Source organism: Trypanosoma brucei, chromosome 6 (genome assembly GCF_000002445.2).
Source record: "Trypanosoma brucei brucei TREU927 chromosome 6, complete sequence".
Taxonomy (NCBI): Eukaryota; Euglenozoa; class Kinetoplastea; order Trypanosomatida; family Trypanosomatidae; genus Trypanosoma; species Trypanosoma brucei.
In genome coordinates this window covers 838462-858070 of record NC_007279.1, presented here as the reverse complement: position 1 = coordinate 858070, position 19609 = coordinate 838462, and the positions used below count along the sequence as shown (strand labels likewise).

Below are 19609 nucleotides of genomic sequence, written 5' to 3'. Positions count from 1 at the left end.
ACAAAAGTAAAAAAATTCTGGCAAAAGTTTTAAAGTGTTTTGTATGGGTGGTAGGGGGACAAAGATGTGTATTATTATTGTCATCATCTTCATCGTCACGGTGCTTCTATACGGTCGTTACATATTCTTTTTTTTTTCTCTTTCTTTCTCTTTTGATTCCTTTTTTTTTTCCTTTTTTCCAGCTCACATTTCTGTGTTTCCTTCAACTGCATGTGTCTCTTTTTAATTTTTTTTTCCACCCCATTTATTATTTTCTTTTCTTATTTTTTTCCCCCTTTAATTATTCTCCCCTTTCTTCCTCCTCCTTTTCTTCTTTACGCAGGCATGATTTCAACGTATACGTATATGTTTATATATTTGGTATCTTTTCTTTTTTTGTTTTGATCATGCTTAATTTGGTAACGTTTTCCTCTTTTTTTTTTTGTTCTTTCACTTTTAAAGTGAGGAAATCATTGGAATTGAAGGAAGAAAGGTTTCGAATAAAACAACACAAAAGAAAAAAAAAAGACGACTCACGAGGAAGTAAAAATGGAGAAATGTTTCTTTTCGTTTACTTTGCTTAAGTTGAAGTATACAAAAAAAAACAAGAAAGAGAATAGGAGTGGGGAAAAAAAAGGGGGAGAAAAAAAAAGAAGAAGAAAAGAACCGACGACAACATTTAAAACAAAAAAATGAGAGGGAGGAGGAAACGTACAAATACGAAAAGGAAGTGGGTGCGTTTATGGAGGTGGAACTTTCACTGTTTATTATCTAAACCCCTTTTTTCCAGTTTAATTTCTTCTTTTTCTTTTATCTCCTTCTTCATTCCTTCCAGCTTTGTTTTTTTTCATACCACCAGTCTCTTCATTGCCTAAATAAATGAAAAAAAAACAGAGGTGTGTGTGTGTGTGTGTCCCATGGAAGAAATCAACTTATTTGTCAATATTGTAACTGTTGTTACAAATTATTGCTGTTACAACTATCATATGAATTATTATTATTATTGTTGTTGTTGTTGTCATCATTATTGTCAATACTGTCATAATAAAACTTATATTACAGTTCTTGGCACTTTCACCACTTTATCAAAGCCGTTCGCTCACATAAGGTGGAAATACCTCAACAGTAATAAATGAGCGGTCAAACGAAAAAAAAAAAACATAATAATAACGACAACATAAGTGGTAACAGCATTAACAGTAATAACAACAACAATAATAATAGCAATAATGACAATAATAGTAATAGTAATAGTAATAATATCAACAATAACACATTTAACAAATTTCGTTGAAGAAGAAAAAGTAAAGAGGAAATAAATGATGGAAAGGGGTGGGGAGGTGGAAAAGTTTTTCTTTATTGAAAAAATTTCTATGCGCAGTGTTGTTCCGTATCCATAACTTCTCCATTTCTTCACTCTTTCGTTCATTCACCGATTCAAACATTTATTCTTCCTTCTTTTTAATTTATCTAAATGCGGTTTACTTCCTGCAGAAACAGGAAGGTGAAATTCCCTCACATACCCCCAAGCAGAAGAGGGGAAAAAAACATATATAAATTAAATAAGTATATATATATATGTTTTTTTTTGCCTTTTCCTCCTCACTTTTCATTCATTGAGCTCCGACAAAAAAAAAATAAACTCACACATGCGACCGAGCTCAAAAGAAAAAAAGAAATGAGGTATGAGGGAAATGCAAGGGAAATAAATTTATATTAATAAATAAGCGGTATAACATCTAACGGAGTGAACTGATAACGAGTAATAGGTAAAACAGAACTGTGAGAGAACGAAAACACAAACATGTGGAAAAAAAAAACAACAACAAAAAGGCGCACAAAAGGGAGTTTATCGGCGCTCACTCCCTTTCAACGCACACAAACATACAACCATCAATACTATAAATATAAATATAAATAAATAAATAAATATATTTATATTTATATAATATCGACGTGTATGTTTGCCTATGTATTTTTTGTCTATGTTGACGTGTTTTTTTCTTTTTGCTTTTCGTCCCCCTGTTTTTAGTTTTTTTTATCATATGTTCACGAATTTCCTTTTTATTTTTTCTTCTCTTCGTTGTCATTTATTCGTTCTTTCATTCGTCAATTTGATTTGCTCCGTTTGCTTTTTTCACTTTCTTTTTTTAAAAAAAAAAATTTATACCGTAACAGGATTTGTAAATGAGCACAAGAGCATAAGAGGAAAGAACCACAAATTTACTTTCAAATAAAAACGAAACAAGAAAAAAGGTACTACAAAAAACCTTCAACTCGGCAGTACGACTCCTTCCGCTTTTCTCCACATTTGCATCTAAAATGAAAAAAAAATCTAATGAAAAAATAAAAATAAAAATAAAAAAATGGTGTGAAATCTAATGAACTGGCATCTCTCAAGTATTCTCTTTTCATTTTCTTGTTATATATTAGTTACAAAATTTAATTTAATTAACACGCACTTGCTTACTTACTCATTAATCAAAGATGATTCTTGTGATCACGACGATGACACTTTTTTTTTCCTTTTTTCTTCTGTCCTATTTAATTTCACCTCGTCTTTCATCTTTGATTTTATCTCACATATTTAATTTTCCTTTTACATATACAAATATATAAATAATATATATAATATTTATATATTATTTTCTTCGGCATTAACATTGCACATGCCACCACTAGAGGTTTCTCTGAAGAGCGGCGCGGCGAATGTGAGCGAGTTGTCATACAAAAATGAAACACGAAAGAGGAGGAAAAAAAAAAAGAAACACAAAACAAAACAAAGACGGGGCTATCAAAAATAACAACATCACTAATTGCAAGAGGAGAAGAGTAAACAAAAAAAAATCAACAACTTTTAATACAGAACGAAACAAATGAAAACAACTAAACACAGCGACAAGTTACGAGTTCCCTCATAAAAACAGTGTAAAGAAAATAAGAATATAGGGAGAAAAAATGTGGGAAGAAGAATTTAAAAAAAGAAAAAAAATTGCTACTTGTTTTTATCTTTTCTTAAGTTTCATGGAAGTGGTGGCGTTGTTTTCCCTCTATAAGAACAATTACAATTCCTCTTCGTGTATGAAAAAAATAATAATAATAATAATAATTTATGAAGAAAAACTTAAAGAAAAGACAAATATGCATATAAATTTCGAATTACCTGGAGGGTTGTTTATGTTTGCTGTAGCACATTTCTTCTCTTTTCTTCTTCTGTCTTCCCTTTCCTTTTCCCTTTCTTTGTAATTTTACCTTCTTTCCCCAGTTTTCTTTCTCTTTCCTTCTTCACTTGTATTAATCCTCGTATCCGCTGGTCGTAAAAAAGAAGTTTTGTTTTATCTTTTTTGTTTTCATTTTTTTTCTAAATAAAAAAAAAATCATCTCCTTCTTTTTAGTTATTATTATTTATTCATGGCTCGCCGTCACTCTTTTAATATTACAATTCTATGTTTTTTTCTTTTTTCTTTTTTGTCTTGTCCCTCCTTTTAATTTGGCCTGCCGCGGTGCTCAAATCCCCTACAATTTTTTTTTAAAGCTCTCCACAAACTTCATTTAAACAAAAAAAAGGGAGAAAAACGAAAGATCTCATGAGCGCCGCGACGGCTCTATGGCGTTAATGGTTAATTATGACAACCACAAACAGGTAAAAATTTTTAAAAAAAAAAAAGAAGGAAGAAAAAAAATCATAAAAGGAAAAGGTGCTGCTGCACAGGGAGAAAAAACATTTAAAATTTTTTTAAAGTGCAAATACAAACAAATATATAAATAATATAAATATGGACAGACGGGTAAGTCCAAAGAAAATGGCAGCAAGGAGAAATGATTTAGAAAAAAAAAGAAGAAGAGCGGAAATAGTAAAAAGTAAATAAGTAAAACAGGACAAAAAAAAAATGTACCCAAGATGAACCAAACTAATAGCAGAAAAGAAGGAGAAAAAGTGGTTGTCATTTCGGTAACTGGATTATATTTAAATTATTACAGTGCACGCCAATAAAACAACAACGCCCCTCCCCTCCCCCCCCAAAAAAAAAAAATGCGCATAAAGAAGTATGAAGCTAAATTTCTAATGTGTTCACGACTTCCATTAATATGCATGTGAGAATCTGATAGTCATATGTATATATTGAGGAAGTACAAGAGAGAAGAGAAGAACAATTTAAGAACTTCCATCCTTTCTTCTGCCTCCAACCCCCCTCCAAAAAAAAAACAAATAAACAAATATAAACATATTCCTCTCACAACTCTCAGAGTTCCTGCTGGAATATTTTCTGTGTGTGTGTGTGTGTGTGTGCATTCCACAAGGGTAAAACGACTTCAAAATCGTGAGTTTCAGAGCCGCTGCTATTTTTTTATTTTAATGTCCTTCCTTCTTTCTTTCACATTTTACCTCCTTCATTTCCCCTTTTCTCTTTTTTTTTTTTAGAATCTTCTTCAACGTCAATTTTTCATTTCGTGATTGCCTCTTCCACTTCATTGTTATCTATTTTCATTTCCCTTCTAAGCATTTACTTCCTTCGTCCTGGGTACTGTTTATGACGTTCAAAGAAAAAAAAATTTTTATCAAACCAAAATAAAAGCAACATCAACAATACCAACAACAGCAAAAAAAAAAAAAAAAAGCCACCACCACCAACAATAATTATAAACTAACGGACTTTTGCAGTCATTGAAACCTTCTCTCTCCCTCTCCCTCTCCCTCTCCCTCCCAATATGCGTAACTGCAAAAGAAGTGACGCCGCACATTAGTCGCTGCAAAAGTCCGCCTTTAAATGTACTTTGCATTTGAGTCTGAATTGAAGCGTCCTCACGAGACGAGACACGTTGGGGTGACCGCTTGTCCCCTCCTGGCGATGTATGTTGTAATACACAACACAAATCGTCCTATCGAACGTGTAGTGCACGTCCACAAGCTCAAACGGAAGGTTGAGGAATTTGAAGTGTTTTCGGCATTCCACAATAGCGGCCTCACGCTCTACGGCAAGAAGTTGAAGCTGCACCGCATCCCCCGGGGTGTCCATACAACGAATAATGCTGCCATCGAAAATACCGCGCTCCACATCGCCCGATGATTTGGTAATGGTTATGTTTGCTGTTGCACTTGTTCCATTAGATCCACTACCATCTGCTGGGTGACGAAGCACATAAGAGCACAATCCGGCATCCTTATATGCGACATTATCGTATGGACTACGGCTAGCGCGTACCGCAACAAGGTATCGCTTTCCCGGTACTGGAGGTGGAAAAGCGGGGTTAGGTTTGAACCGCATGATGTTTCCTTTACCGAAATCAATAACAACCATTTCCTTATGGAATAACGACGATGCAAGACGACGTGTTGTGGGTCCAGCAACAGTATTCTGGGGCGTTGTTGCAAGCGGTGAGGGCGATACTGACGGTTCCGAGGGACGCGCAAGTGGAATAACTTTAAATGTTTGAGCAGCAGAAGGTGTAGGACGGGAAGAAGGAACAAGGGGCACAGTATTCACAGCATCTCGCGCACCAGACTGCCCATCCACTCCATCCTGCGCGGTAGCCCCAAGCAGAAGGTGTAGTTTGTCAACAGGTACCCGCCTACCAGCAACTGCAACCAATGGTGTGGTACCGTGAGTAACGCGCGTGGCGGTGTGATTGCGCTCAGGTTGGGGTTTCGGACGCGGAGCGGTTTCGCACCAGGCAGAACCGAGTAAATGTGATCGATCACTTGGTTGTTGATGTACCTGCTTCTGATATGAGCAGTGATCTTGCGGGCAGTGCCGAGATTCTTGACCCTGCAACCGTGGATTAAATATTTGCGTCGAGGACATTTCGGTCGGGCGGTAGCTATCAAGGCAATCCTCGTCATCACTCTCTTGCAGCACGTTGCCAACAAGCGGAACCCCCTCTATGCTATCATTTAGGTTACGTGCTAGCCTAGGTGCTTCCATGCTTTCGTGAAACAGTTCCGAGACCTTTCCGTGGTTGCCCGTTACTCCCCCTTGACGCTTCACATTTGGAGTGAAGAAGCCGTTATCCCTTCCGTCAAAGACGTCACTCTCATCTAAAAGCAGGAAATCAATTCCATTCATGCCTACGGGGTAATCTCTGTTTGCCGAGTTCATCATATATTTATTTCCTGGTGTTAGTCCTGTATGGCATTGTTGTTGCTGATATGTAACCTCTTTCATAGGCGTGCAACAATCATTCACTCGGGGAATATTATGAAACTGTTGCTGCTGATGCTGTTCCTGGTGTTGTTGCTGCTTACGAAAGCAGGTATGACTGCTATTACGTCGGCAACCTCCCTTACCGTCATTCAACCGACCAAAAGATCCCGGTGGGATGTTCTCCTTATTCTCCGTGTCTATGCCGCTGCTGCCGATGTTTGTGATTTCCTGCAGAAACGAAGAAAAAGTATTGAAACACGGCGAAGGCTGAAAGTGGGACATTTCTATTGGAAAAACAAACTTGTAGCGTCTCTGTGTGTTCTTGCTATTGCTATTGCTATTGCTATTTTTCTTTCACTTCTTTCCTTGTTTCTGGCTTTAATTTATAGAAAGTATTTTTATATATGGCTCCTCACTTGCAACTGCGAACGAGAGTGTCTTTCTTTACTGTAGCTGTTCCCTTGCTTCTTCGTTCCCCCCTCTTTTTTCTTTATCCTTGTATCTGATTTGGTCTGTTTTCTAGTGAAAAAAAAATGTTATTATTTTTTTGTTTTTTTTTGTTTTATGAAAGAGTCGGTTTTGCTTTTACGTTTTCTTCCGTCGTGCGATTGCGTGCACAAAAGAAAACTCAAATCAACCAACCAAAAAATATATAAATAATTAAAAACGTAAAAAAAAAAAGTAGGTGTGTGTGTGTATGTAAACTGTAATCTAAAAAGGTGTAGTGCTATTTTATAGATCTAGAAACGTTATCGCCGAAATAACTACAAGTCAAAACAATTTTTTTAAAATATATATATATCGAAGAGAGGAAGAAAAGGATGAAGTACAAAACTCCAAGATGTGGAACAGTCTGAGAAAGTGGGAAGTATTAGGAATGTGTAGAAAGAGCACCCACACTCCTAAATACAAGCAGTTTTTTTAATTCAGGTGTGAAGTGATGTGAAGCAATAGGTAAAATGATGTTAACTTTCTTCGTTACTACCACAAGTTACGGAAATACCCATAATACAGGTCCGTAAATAAATTAAATTATTTACTTACATTCCCCTTCATCCGCACACTCCTTTGTACTATCACATACTTGCTCACACCTTTCTCCTCTGCGTGCCAGAGGTTCAACCGTACTTCTGTTTAATTTTACCTTTTAACCGTTTTGAGTTCCAGTGGGGTGTGCGTATGACTCAGCGTCGACAGAAGACAAAAAAAAGGGATGAGGAAAAGGGAACAAATAGTTGGTTCCCTAACGGAACCAAAAACAAAAATGCCTTCCATCCCCTAACAAATATTAGTCAAAGAGTCCTTCATTTTCCGCATGCTTCAGTTTCCTACGTATTTTCTGCTTTTGACGTCCTTTCTGCACGTTACGGTGGAGACCCTTGTCGAACTGTTGATTATCTTTTCGACGAATGCGACGTCTAACTTCCGACCGTACGTGCGATTCATTAAGAGTACCATCTGGGAGGTAGTTCGGATTCAAGTGCTGCTGCCTACGCTGTTGAGCAGCCACATTTATTGCACTGTCAATGGAGCGCGCATCGCTATCGGATTCTTCATCCCCTACTTCACTATCATCCTCTCCTGTTTTTGCCTCATCACATACAACTTCGAGGTCTGCATAAGAAATTTTTGCACCTGCATCCCTTTCAGCAGAATCATTTCCTTCCACTTCCACCGGTTCTTTTACGCGTTTCTCCTCTGTATTGTCCTCTTCGCCACCGCTTTCACTCTCGGTTTCATCGGCTTCAATTACCTGTTGGGCCTCCAGTAGTCGTTCGAGTTCACTTTGCTGTTTCCTGCTGAAGCATCCGCTTGCAAACACCACACGATCCAAATCTCCTTTACGAATAACGTCGTTCTCAAGCGTCGGGTAAAACAACGTTTTTACTTTAAAACGACGATGAAAAAAATTGGCAAGATTATGAACGTCCCGATCAAACAAATCACTAGCGTTGGGATGATTGGTCGACACCATCTGCGGAAAGTCTATAACAATCACTCGTAATTCTTCGGTTACCATAAGGTTAAACTCGTTAAAATCACCATGGATAAGGCCATGCTCAGCAAGTTTTACCATCAGATCAAGACAACGACGATATACCAACTCGGCATCACCCAAAACGTTAATGTTGTTAAGGGTCGTTCCGCCCACTAACTCCATTAGCAGAGCATGTCTGTTTTGATCAATTGGTTTAGGCACTGGGAAACCTTCGTCATAAAGAGTTCGCATGAATGCATACTCCTTCTCTGCCGCCAGACGTGAAAGATAAAACCAACTCTCACCATGCCGACGCCGTCCATTTTTATAATCGCGGTTACGACTGACAGTACGAAAACTACAGCGGCCGAGGCGTTGAAGCTTCAGCACACACTCACGACCCGCTTCGTCTTGAACGAGGATAATATCAGATTCCTTCCCACAACCAATGCGGTGGCCTACACCCGCAACAGTGCCACGTTTGCTCAACGTGCTAAGCGCCAAATAATCGTATGCGGTGTACTTCATGGCAAACCCGTCATACATGGTGTTTTCGTGGTGAATCATTTTGTGTTTAAGAAGGTTCTGTAGTCGTTTGCGGCACCCGCCGTGTGGAAGTTGCGCAATTCGCTCAATGAGTGCAGTAGGAGCCACATCATGATTTCGCATAGTCATTTCAAGCGCCGTAAGCACTCGAAAATCCTCATTTTCAAGAAAGCGAAGGAGTGAGACGTCAAGTTTGACCATCCCTTCCTCCCCCTTCGGTACCTAAACTGTGAATTTCACAAAAAATTTCCTGTCACTCTTTCCCTATCCTTTGTTTTTATTTTAAAAAAAAATTAAATTACTTTATTACTTATTATTACTATATTACTCTTAAAGATCCACTCAAGCGAAGTGTAGCACAACTGCACCACCTCTCCCCGTCACCACTTATACTGTGGAATGTAACGGAATTCGGTAATATTATTGTGTCTATGTCCAATTGTAAAGAGAAATAAAAGTATAAATAGAAAAGCAACATATCACTAAAGCATATTTGACGCACATTATGAAGAATGAATATTATTACACACATCGGAGAGGCACCCCAAAAGTCGTATTATTGTTAACTCTAATGGTGTTATTATCATCCTCACACTGTCGTGCCAACACAAAGAAGTAAAAAGAAAGAGAGGAGGAAATATATAACAAAGAAAAATTAATAAATGAAACATTACATCACAAACGTGCGTGCGGAAAACTTTCCCCCTTTCCCTTAACATCTTCCCCTTCTTTTACCTTTTCTTTTGAAGAGGTTTCAGATCGCCTTACCGCGTTGACCGCCACAAAGTACGAATAAGCAGTTGCAACAACGATAAGCAAAAAAAAAAAACACACGACAGGACCACTGAATCAAAGACCTTCACCATCCGACAGCAAGTCATAAAACTTTTTATGTGAGCAACAGACGTAAACACCTTCAAGAGAACGACAAATTTCCCTTGATAGAATAAAAGATATATTTTTCCTTATTTATTTTTTTTGTATTTGAACAAGCACCTGAACCGCTAACAAACAAAGAGTAAAAGCACATAAGATACATTTGCATTTCATAAACTCGATGATGCTGCCGGTCACAATGAATAAAAACAGAAACAACGGCAACTGTAGCAACAACAAGGGCCAATATATCATAATGACCAATCGAGCATAGTAGCATCTGGAGTGTAATACCAGACGGGGTTAAAAGGTAGAAAAAAAAATGGAAAAAAAACATAGATGAAATGGGAGACGGGGATGTGGTGGAACTGCAACAATAACAAAAAAAAGAAATGCATCCACAAAAGTAGATGAAAAAAGTACGGTTAAGTGAAATGAAGCAAAACGATGCGCAAGTTCGGAATAACTGGATAAAATTAAAGGGACGAAAGGAAAATCAAAAAGATATCAAAAGAAAATACCTCAAATAAGGGTAACAGCAGAGCAAAAAAAAAAAGAAACAAGAGAGGAGAGGAGAGGAAAATAGAAACAAAAAGTTGGTTCATTAATTTTTCTATTTCATGCACCCCATCTACTGGCTTTCGCATCGTCGTAGTCGTTGGAAACCCAACATCTTACTTGAATGCATTGCATTGAAAAGGTTACAACACTATATAAATTCTCCTCGTCCCCCCTTAACTTTCGCCATTTTACACTCAATCACCCAGTTTCATTTCATTTCATCATGAGCCGTAAATTCAGCATTCCTCTTTTCAAATCCCTCGCTTTGTTTTATTTTTATTTTTAAAACAATCAACTCATTTGCTACTGCGCGAGATGTGCAAGGGCGCTATTGTACAATTTTTGCATGACTATTCCCTGCGAAACAATTGCGCTGATATCGCGGTCACTCAGTTCATTGGAAGGAAGATTTTGCAAAAACTTTATTGCAACGCAATAATCATTTTCCTGTAGAAGCGCAGCTGACCACCATTGCAGAAATGCGGCGCATGTGTAAACATGAGTGGTGCACCAATCCTTTTCCTCATCAGCGAGATATGCATCCCACAAGCGTAGTACTTGTGTAGCATTAAGCTCACGCAAAAGTAGGCAATTCATCCACCTAAATGAAAACTGCTTAAAGTCAATTTGCAGATCATTCCTGAGGTGGTTATAAAGTTTCACATTTACTGCTCGAACAACAGCTTCCAGTTTCTCCACCATGCTATGCAAACCGCGCTGGTCGTACGTATAGTTCTCTTGAATAGCGCTTAGGAAGTAGGAAACCATCCAATATGTATCCGCTTCAATGGTACTCACCCATTCCTCGTCACTAATCACCTCCACAGAAAGTAGCGCACCCACCTCCTCGGGATCAAGTGTGTAGAGATCTGCCACTGTCTTTGTCCTACAAACCCTATTTGCCAGTACAACACTAATAAACGGAATTGTAAAATCATCCATTCCTTGCACATAACCGCAGGCGGGATGACGTAGTGCCCATATGTACAAGCAGCGTTCCACAGACAACATTACTCGCCTGTTGCTAAGAAATGCCAAACCAGCTGCCATACGCGGAATATCCTTTCGAATTTGTTTCAATATTGAAAGCTCCGAGTCACTGGGAGTGTTCAAGGAAGAAGAACCGAAACCGGAAGCCCCACTGCGAAAGGAAGGCCAGAGAGATGAACCACCACTGCCAGATTCCCCGCCAGGCGCATTACCTACCGAATCTCCCACTGCTGCAAAAGCAGCATCCCAGTCAGTAGACCCGTAACTGCTTTGCATGTATCCCACATATTCCTGTCGCTTACGCGTAAGAACTGCAGCACGGTTCAGGCTCGATGGTTGAAGGTGCCCAGTCAAGTAACACCACACCTCGTAACGAAAACCAGCGGGACAACCACTTCGACTTAAACCGCGCAGTTCATCGATGGGGACGGGGTCACGTGACAATATATCTCGCACGAATTCCTCGTCATATCTGGATTCCTCCTCGTGATGCGCCTTTGACTTCTTTTCTGCTGTATCTGTTGTACTCTCACAGTTACGAACCTCACTGCTGCGTGCCTGCAAACATTCAACACTCACTTTGTTCTTTGTGTTGTCTGCACCTCGTTCATCAGCAGCTGTAAACTGGCGCAGCACCGCTTCCAAACCGCGTTGGAGCATCTACAGTAACTGATTCCACGACTTGATAGTGCGGAAAATGAATAATAAAATTTTTGTGGGCGTATGAGTACGTAACGTTGGTGTTAAGAAAAAAAAAAGAAAAAAAAAGTAAGCACCAGTTAAAAAAAAAAAAAAGAAAAATGGAGAAATAAAAAAAATGGTAGTTAATGGGGAATAGTAGTTCAAGTACACCATAAACAATCGCAATGAACCGGGAAGGTACTTTGGGAAAATACAAATAAAAGGAGGTTCAACAGAACTGGTTGTCCAACAGCAACTTCACGTAATAGATAAGCACCTCCAACCATCGCATTAAGGTTCGACCAATCATGATATTTACTGAGGGGGGGAAAAAAAACGATACTTACCGTGTCATTTTTCAACACCGCCACACCGGCTCCGCAAACGAAACATCCCTTTTCCACCGGCATCCCAATGCAGCACCATTAGTTACTCTGGTGCACACCACTTGCATCTCTCCCGAAACTTCAACTTTTCCATGCAGACACGTAACACATAAATATATATATATATATATATATTTATTTATTTATTTATACACACACAGACACACTTATACACAACTGTTCTCAATTCTTACTTTCCTACCTGCTCCCACCGTACACAACGCGACATAAATGAAAAGTTGATATGCCTCCCCTTCTCAACAGTAAAAGCATGTATCTTTCAGTCAGAGTAAGTACTGTTTACCTAAGCCGTTGCGCACCTTTGATAATTCAGTACTTCCGATGGCAGTATCTTCCAACGATATTAACAGTCTTCCCGAAACAGAAAATATAAACACGGAATAACATTAAACAATTTTGCATGCGTAAACTCGTATAAACACAAAACTATGCTATATGTGCGCTCAACCTTATCATTTAATTATTGAAAAGAGCTTCTTTCCTCCGCACATTCAACCGTTACTACTCACTATATAAAAAATAAAAAAAGAATAGGAACAGAGGTAGGGAAAAAAATTCCGCTAAAGTAATCCACATGGTGGGAACAAGTACAAGTAAAAGGAGAAATACAATTAATTAGGAAGACAAAGGTTTTAGCGTAACCAAAAGGTCCTCATGCTAACTGCCCAGTTAGAAGGCCCTTCTTTTTCTTTCCAAATAGAGCGGCATCTCGCATCTGATCTAGCATTTGGAGTTTATTTATTGGCTTCTTCGCCTGCAGAGCCAAAACATTTGCTGAGCTCCCGTTGCAACCGTCGTGACACTCACTTCCAGCTGACTCTTTACGACGGCGAACCCTCGCCGGTAAAATATCCTTCTCGTCGCTTCTTCTCTTCTTTTCAACTATCAATGAAGACTGTTGCTCTGCTCCCTTTAGGACTCTCTCATCTTCTTCAACTTCTTTTGTTAGGACAGCCGAATCGCTATTATTTCTCTCTCCTTGTTTACCATTTCTCTGCCGCATTCCTCGCGGAATAACACTCTGCAACGCAGCCTTCTCCCACGAGCTTATAGCAAACACAGGTGCACTACTTGTTTTACCTGAAGAGTTAAGAAGTTCATCCTCTCCATCAGCGATATAAGAGCTGGGACCATAAATACGCTCCGCCTCCTGCTGCTGTTGGCGGCGCTCCTTTGCACTCATTGTTTTGGCGCCTACTCCCGCACGCATCCATGGGCGACCAGGCCCACCATCATCATCAACCTCCCTCGCGGAATTGAGGCGGCCGCTGCTGCCTTTTCCATCGCGTACCGTGTACTTCTCTGCCATGGTCTCAAACGCAGGCTGCAAAGTGAAGGGCGAACAGAGGTAACCACCATTTGAAGATCTCAGTGGATGTTTGGATTTGCCTCCCGTTTCCGCCGTCCTGTGAGTCATTCGCAGTTGCTCAGAATCACAAAATATATAAATAATCTCTGAGTTTATATCTGCAGCCTAAGGTCCTTTTTGAACAGCAAGCACAAAGGAAAAAAGAAAGGGGGTCAAATCTTATGTGGTACGACAGCGAACCACTATGGCATTAAACAACTCCATAAGATGAAGAAGGTAGGCAATAAGGAAATATTAATCTAAGTCGTGATACCACGCAAAAAAAAAAAAGAAAGAGATAGTTATTTTATGATAAAGCCACATCGAAAGTGTTCGAGCACAGTCACATTAACATAGGAAATGTAAGAAGAACAAAACCGCGGTCGGTAACCGAAAAGATGATGTCGTTAAAGAAATGTAAAAAAGAACTCACAAACATAGTGAGCGGTAACCACATGTGAGGGATTATGTTACTTCCTGTTGTTACGCTACTGTCATCACACGATTACGTTCACGTGCTCTTTTGATTTCAGCATTATAAGTTCCTCTACAATGCGGTCCATACTGACGCCACATTTATCGACGTTACCGCCGCTCCTTCCCCATGTGGCATGTAGTCCACGGCGACTGCGGTCCAACATCATAACAACTGTTGGCCATTCCTGAAGCCCACCGAAGATGTGCGTAACATAAATTACTGTAACGCCGCGATTGACACTTTCACTGTACAGAAATGACAGCAGGGCGTGGCGCATATCGAGGTCAAGGTTGGATGTTGCTTCATCAAGCAGAACGATGGGTCGCTCTTCCTGGAGGCGAAGAAGCAACTGCACCCGTTTTAGCTCACCAGCAGAAAGGTAACGCACGTCCCAATTTAAATTGACAGCAAGCAGCTCGCACAGATGCTTTGCACGCGGCGTATTAAGGTCAACCATTTCTCGCACATAAACTTCACATGGGGGAGCAGATGCCCACCAGTTTCCAGCTAATGCGATGGAAGCATTTAGTGACATATCCTCAAAGCAGACCTTACCGAGGATTCGAAGTGCCCCATCGGTATTGTTAAAGTACTGTGAACCACCCATCATATTGAGCAGTGTGCTTTTGCCAACACCATTGCAACCACACAACAACATTCGCTCCCCGCGGTAGACTTTAAATGAAAGGCCATCAAACAAATCCCTGAACTTAAGACCCTCACAAACAATAACGGCTTCTTTTGTCTCAATCGAAGCAGCAGAGTTATAGACCTTGGCTTCTTCCGCCTTGGCCATATTGCTCGCTCCGTTCGTTTCGCCTTCGACACCTGGAAGCGATGTTAAACTCAGCGACTTTCCATGCGACCTCGATAAAAATTTATACGTGAAAGACTCTAGTGGTTCTGTGACCTCAGATATTTTCTTGAATTCAACGATGGTGCCGTTACGCATAAGCATAATATGCGTCGCCCAATCACCAACACCATCAAAGATATGAGTGGCATACATGCAGCAGCTGCTTTCTGCAATACACTCCGCTTGTATCAGATCAAGCACCGCTTTCCTCTCCGCGACATCGACATCAGTGCTACATTCATCAAGCAAATACACCGCACTCTTCCCAAGCATGCCGTGTAGAATTTGTACCCGACGCTTTTCCCCAGTACTCATATGCTCTACAGACCGTTGCAACGAAAGGTGTAGAATTCTGGCAATGCGTTCCTTGCGCTCCTGTTGCTGGGCAGGAGAAGCCAGTTTGTCGACAGTTGTGCCAAAAAAAGCTTCTGGCGGCCATGGGTCCGCGATAAGAGAGACATGTTGTTGAACTCTTGTGTCTTCAAATGCATCAGTACCAAGAACCGTAATCTTACCTTGTGCTGCCTTACGACGTCCACCGACAACAGAAAGAAGTGTTGATTTCCCACTTCCATTGTGTCCAACTACCAGTACCCGATCGCCGCTATTAAGTTGAAAAGTTATATCATAAATCCTTCCTTGGGCCACGACCCCTTGTATCGCTGTGAGATTATGTGGTGGATATTGGAATGAAACGGACTGTAGTTCTACTAGCGGATCGGTAAATGACAGTGCCATCTAAAAGTATCAATGCCAAGAGGCGGAACAGTACACTTGGTTCCAAAAAAAAAAAAGGAGAGGGGAAACCGACACTTCTTAGATTACTGCGTACATTTGTTTGAGACAAAGGACTGGCACACAAATAGAGGTAAGCAGGCAACTTAACTCGATCACCCACAGTGCGAAAATAAACTTGTCCACACGTCAGGAGCTACGGCTGCATAAATAAACCCAAAAAAGCAAGCATGTTAAGCTCACTGAAAATAAGAAGGGATCCAAGGGATCATAAAGAAGAGGGTTATAAAAAGCAAAAAAAATCACTAACTTGTCGGACTAGGAGTACCGTTTGTTAACAAATTTACTATATCACTGCCCCCCATTGACTGGGTACTGGACCATAATACAAAGTGATTATTAAACAATAATAAAAATAAAAACAGAAAAAAACACCGAATCAACCGATAATACAGAAGTTAAACGGTGTCAATAGCAACAGTCCTCAAATTCACAACCATACCATCTCCATGTGGCATAGCCTACTGCATCAACTACAAGTAGCGCATTGCCCCTGGCCCTTAAAATCCCCGCGGTACCTCAAAGCAAAAAAGCCGTAATAGATTCGTACCTTGGTGCGGCGTCTCCCACGTGAAAGAAGTGACAAAGGATCCATGAGGTGCACTCAGTTATGAATATCGGTGGCGGAACTGAGTGGGACGCGGTGCCATCGTTGAAAACTGCGAGTTCCAAGGAGATGCAGGTGGCCCGGCGGACGCCCCATCGCGGCAGTCCTGCTGCTGTTCCAAAATGTAAAGGTGTTGCATGGCTTCCAGGGGGAAAACAAAGGGACCTGTGTCGAATATGAGATCAGACTCCATGACGCTCACGGTTTCGGGTCCCAAGCAGACACACTGACGGCTGGTGATACTTCCCGTTTGTGGGTCTTGCACATGGTACACACGGGTAATGCGGTAAAGCTGCATGGTCACTGTGCGACCATGGGCACTGGATCCGTTAACATTCAAAACGCGACCCATTGCCACGGGGAACGCTTGATTTATTTGGCCCTCCCGGTCGTCCCCACGTGGAAGACGAAAGTAATAGTCTTCTCCTGGTAATATCTTAGGCTCTTCGCGGGTCGGGTAGTCGCACGGTCGAGCAAATAATGTGAAATCATGCTCCTCCCCGCCCATTTTTGTCGCTGCTGTTTCGCCATCAGACGCGGTATTTTCATCATCTTGCGTCTTCAGGCACTTATCCACCAGCGTACCATCAGCCTTAACGTCGAAGCACGTACAATCATCCTGGCCACTGAACGATGATGGAAGAGTCGCGAAATAACTGTGTATGCGCTTTCGTAACCTTTCGAGACTAAGTGTTTTGATGCTTGGATGACTTGTACGAAGTGGATTTTGATTCCCGTCTTTGACATATATCCAGTGAGGATCTGAAGGCCCTGGACAGTTCTGCTTATTCGGCGGAAGTGTTCTCGTCACCTTTCCACCACTAAGCTCTATGAGATTTTCTATATCGGGGTCAGCTATGGGGATGTACACCAAATGTTGACGCAGAGTTCGCTCAGCCTCACGCAGTAGCGAACATCGAAAGACGCCTCCGTCATTCTGATCCATCAACTCCTCCGGATACGGCAGCGACACACTAGATGCATTCCACGAACCTTCATTGTGTAATCGCTCCAACCACTTTAGAGATACTGCAGATATACCAACAGCATGCGCCTCATCAATAATTCTAACCTCCCTTGCATAATGCTCGGCGGTACCAGAAACAAGAACGAAGCAAATACCCCACAAATGTTTTCCGCACTGCTGTGGAACTCCATATTGTTCTTTTGCTGACATTATCCTTTGCGATGCTCCCTGCAGCTTTTGGGGTGAATCCACAAGTGTTGTCCCCGATTTCGTTAAATTTCGTAGCACATGTAGCGCATCTTTACCTAGACGTTCTCCTACCGTGGGAGAAACATACATCAAAATTACCGAGGGATGTACCCGCTTACTACTTACTTCTTCACAAGGCCCTGTTTGTGTCTTTTCCGGTGCTGTCAGGTTGGGAGAAGTCGCCTCGCTCATCCCAATCACTTCCAAATTGGTTTGTTTCGGAGACGACACTAACGGAGCACACTTCTCGTCTTTCCCGCTGCTTATCTTCCTTTCTGTACTGCTGCCAGTTTTCGCTTCATCTACTCGGAGGTTACTCGTTGTCGACCGAATCGTGGTTCCGTTACCCTCCAGACAAACATCCACGTAACCATTTTCCTCCCGCGACACGACAGTGGCAAAAAGCCACTCTCCTTCCCGCTGCACCAACACACGCAAGCCAACATTAAAATCAGCCCTTGCAAGTGCCGGATTCTCTTCAAACGACAAAATTCCTTCGATTCCCAGCACTCCCCGAGGCAGCTCTAGTTTGTTAGAAGGCTCAGTTCCTAATCGCTCTCGCTCATCCATTTCCCTATCGTTCGACACCGCCATCTGGTTTTGATCCGCACTGCACATTGATGTGTGTTGCCCCGGTGACATTTGCGGCCGAGGCCTCTTCTCCGCCTTCACTTTTCCCTCCTTCCCATTCGATTGCTGAGTGGCTTCGTTACTGCAACTGAATGTTTCCGGTGAGGAATAAATGGAGATGGGCAAAGACGAAACGACATTATTCATATATTTTGTTGATCCATTGTGCTTACCGATACGGCATTTGTCATCTGTCAGTTGTTTCGAGATGGATAAATGGGGTTCCCCGACGTTGGAACAGCGAAGGGAAGGGGAAACACAGTGACTGTTTTTAACCGGACGTTGAGTACACGCCGACACCAAATCCCCCGATTCACTTTCCACCCTTAACCCTGCAGTGTGATCATACCCTTCTGGTGTATCGAGAAGTGGTTGCGTGACTAAACTTTGATCAGTCATGATGGAGGAAAGCGACGACTGCGACAGCCGTATAAATCTTCTCTTATCGGGAACCTTCGCTGGTACTTCATGCGATGCGGAAGCGCTCGCTGGTCTCTTCGTAATCCAAGAGTCTAATGACTTCGCAACTATTTCCCCTCGTGTAGTGTTACCCCCTTCCACCGGGAGTGACGTCTGCAACGCCCTTCTCCGGCAACTCGACGGTTTGTTCACCTCCGCTGGTTTACAGTTTCTGGAAAAAAACGAACGTACGGAATCCATTCCACGCACTACTTGCCGGTCACCGGATCTGCGACTTTCCGAAGTTTTTGAATGTCGGCTGGTGGAAACATACCCTGATGTGGAACTCGGCACGGCACTTCCGGCCTGCTCAAGTCCCATTTTGTTTCGGGCTGACATACGGTTTAAATTCTATCCCCTCCCGTAGTGAAATATTCTCAACAACTTGGCCAGATAAAGCTTTTCACTTCCCAATATATATATATATATATATATCAAATGATATTTTTACTCGGCAACAAAAATAGTATACCAGAGAACTTGAGTAGTAAAAGCAACAACGAGAAGAAAAGAGAAAAATAACAAAGAAAGGAAAGGAGAGAACATATGTAAAAAAAAACATTTAAAAAATTAGAGGAATAAAACCATTCGAAAGATGTTATCGAAACATCAAGTTTTATAGCACTTCCCCCTGTGGAAAAGTGACGAGATAGGACCGCAGTGCAAGGGGAAAGCTATAAATAATATGAATAAAAATTATCCAACACACAATAATGATAGTAACGACAGGAACCGTTCACATGCTCTCCCATTGTGCGTGTTCTTTCAAATACTTCCGCTTTCATTCATTCACCGATGACATTTCATTCCCACCATATCCAGAGTGGAAAGAGAGGTTGCGACAATATCAGCAATCGGTACAACAGAAAAATATAGGACGATACGAAAACAACACCATTCGGTATTACGGTTAATTGTCTCCTTCCGCAGAAACTGAGAGTTACGTTCTTTTCAGTCCATGTGGTACATGACGATGATGATTGTACGGAAGCGAGAAGCACCCGCTTTATATATGCGTATATGTGTGTGAATGTGCGAATGTGTTGTTCACAACGAGAG

General features: G+C 41.2%; 6 protein-coding genes across 6 annotated transcripts, besides 29 other annotated features; all 6 read right to left on the bottom strand.

Annotated features, from left to right (window-relative positions):
- Nucleotides 1-19609: part of a sequence feature (sequence corresponds to BAC RPCI93-5F5) that runs on past both edges of the window.
- Nucleotides 125-178: a sequence feature (A-rich).
- Nucleotides 216-316: a sequence feature (A-rich).
- Nucleotides 576-645: a sequence feature (T-rich).
- Nucleotides 970-1008: a microsatellite.
- Nucleotides 1174-1251: a microsatellite.
- Nucleotides 1521-1569: a sequence feature (AT_rich).
- Nucleotides 1683-1706: a sequence feature (AT_rich).
- Nucleotides 1881-1911: a microsatellite.
- Nucleotides 2125-2148: a sequence feature (AT_rich).
- Nucleotides 2322-2344: a microsatellite.
- Nucleotides 2580-2622: a microsatellite.
- Nucleotides 2710-2865: a sequence feature (T-rich).
- Nucleotides 3069-3089: a microsatellite.
- Nucleotides 3174-3221: a sequence feature (A-rich).
- Nucleotides 3635-3676: a sequence feature (T-rich).
- Nucleotides 3735-3757: a sequence feature (AT_rich).
- Nucleotides 4249-4270: a microsatellite.
- Nucleotides 4321-4400: a sequence feature (GA-rich).
- Nucleotides 4543-4624: a microsatellite.
- Nucleotides 4655-4684: a microsatellite.
- Tb927.6.2850 (ESAG8-associated protein, putative) lies at nt 4722-6404 on the bottom strand (the record flags this gene model as incomplete). Its single annotated transcript, XM_840313.1, has 1 exon — nt 4722-6404. The coding sequence occupies one exon, from the start codon at nt 6402-6404 to the stop codon at nt 4722-4724; it is 1683 nt and encodes a 560-aa protein (XP_845406.1).
- Nucleotides 6183-6220: a microsatellite.
- Nucleotides 6766-6789: a sequence feature (AT_rich).
- Nucleotides 6901-6924: a sequence feature (AT_rich).
- On the bottom strand, nt 7411-8847 carry Tb927.6.2840 (hypothetical protein, conserved; the record flags this gene model as incomplete). The annotated part of the gene is made up of 1 exon (XM_840312.1): nt 7411-8847. One exon carries the CDS (start codon nt 8845-8847, stop codon nt 7411-7413), a length of 1437 nt encoding a protein of 478 aa, XP_845405.1.
- Nucleotides 8921-8973: a sequence feature (AT_rich).
- Nucleotides 9995-10118: a sequence feature (T-rich).
- On the bottom strand, nt 10387-11733 carry Tb927.6.2830 (GTPase activating protein, conserved; the record flags this gene model as incomplete). Its single annotated transcript, XM_840311.1, has 1 exon — nt 10387-11733. One exon carries the CDS (start codon nt 11731-11733, stop codon nt 10387-10389), a length of 1347 nt encoding a protein of 448 aa, XP_845404.1.
- Nucleotides 11819-11891: a sequence feature (T-rich).
- Nucleotides 12250-12292: a microsatellite.
- Nucleotides 12814-13578, bottom strand: Tb927.6.2820 (hypothetical protein, conserved; the record flags this gene model as incomplete). Its single annotated transcript, XM_840310.1, has 1 exon — nt 12814-13578. One exon carries the CDS (start codon nt 13576-13578, stop codon nt 12814-12816), a length of 765 nt encoding a protein of 254 aa, XP_845403.1.
- Tb927.6.2810 (ABC transporter, putative) lies at nt 14007-15581 on the bottom strand (the record flags this gene model as incomplete). The annotated part of the gene is made up of 1 exon (XM_840309.1): nt 14007-15581. One exon carries the CDS (start codon nt 15579-15581, stop codon nt 14007-14009), a length of 1575 nt encoding a protein of 524 aa, XP_845402.1.
- Tb927.6.2800 (hypothetical protein, conserved) lies at nt 16247-18889 on the bottom strand (the record flags this gene model as incomplete). Its single annotated transcript, XM_840308.1, has 1 exon — nt 16247-18889. One exon carries the CDS (start codon nt 18887-18889, stop codon nt 16247-16249), a length of 2643 nt encoding a protein of 880 aa, XP_845401.1.
- Nucleotides 18964-18985: a microsatellite.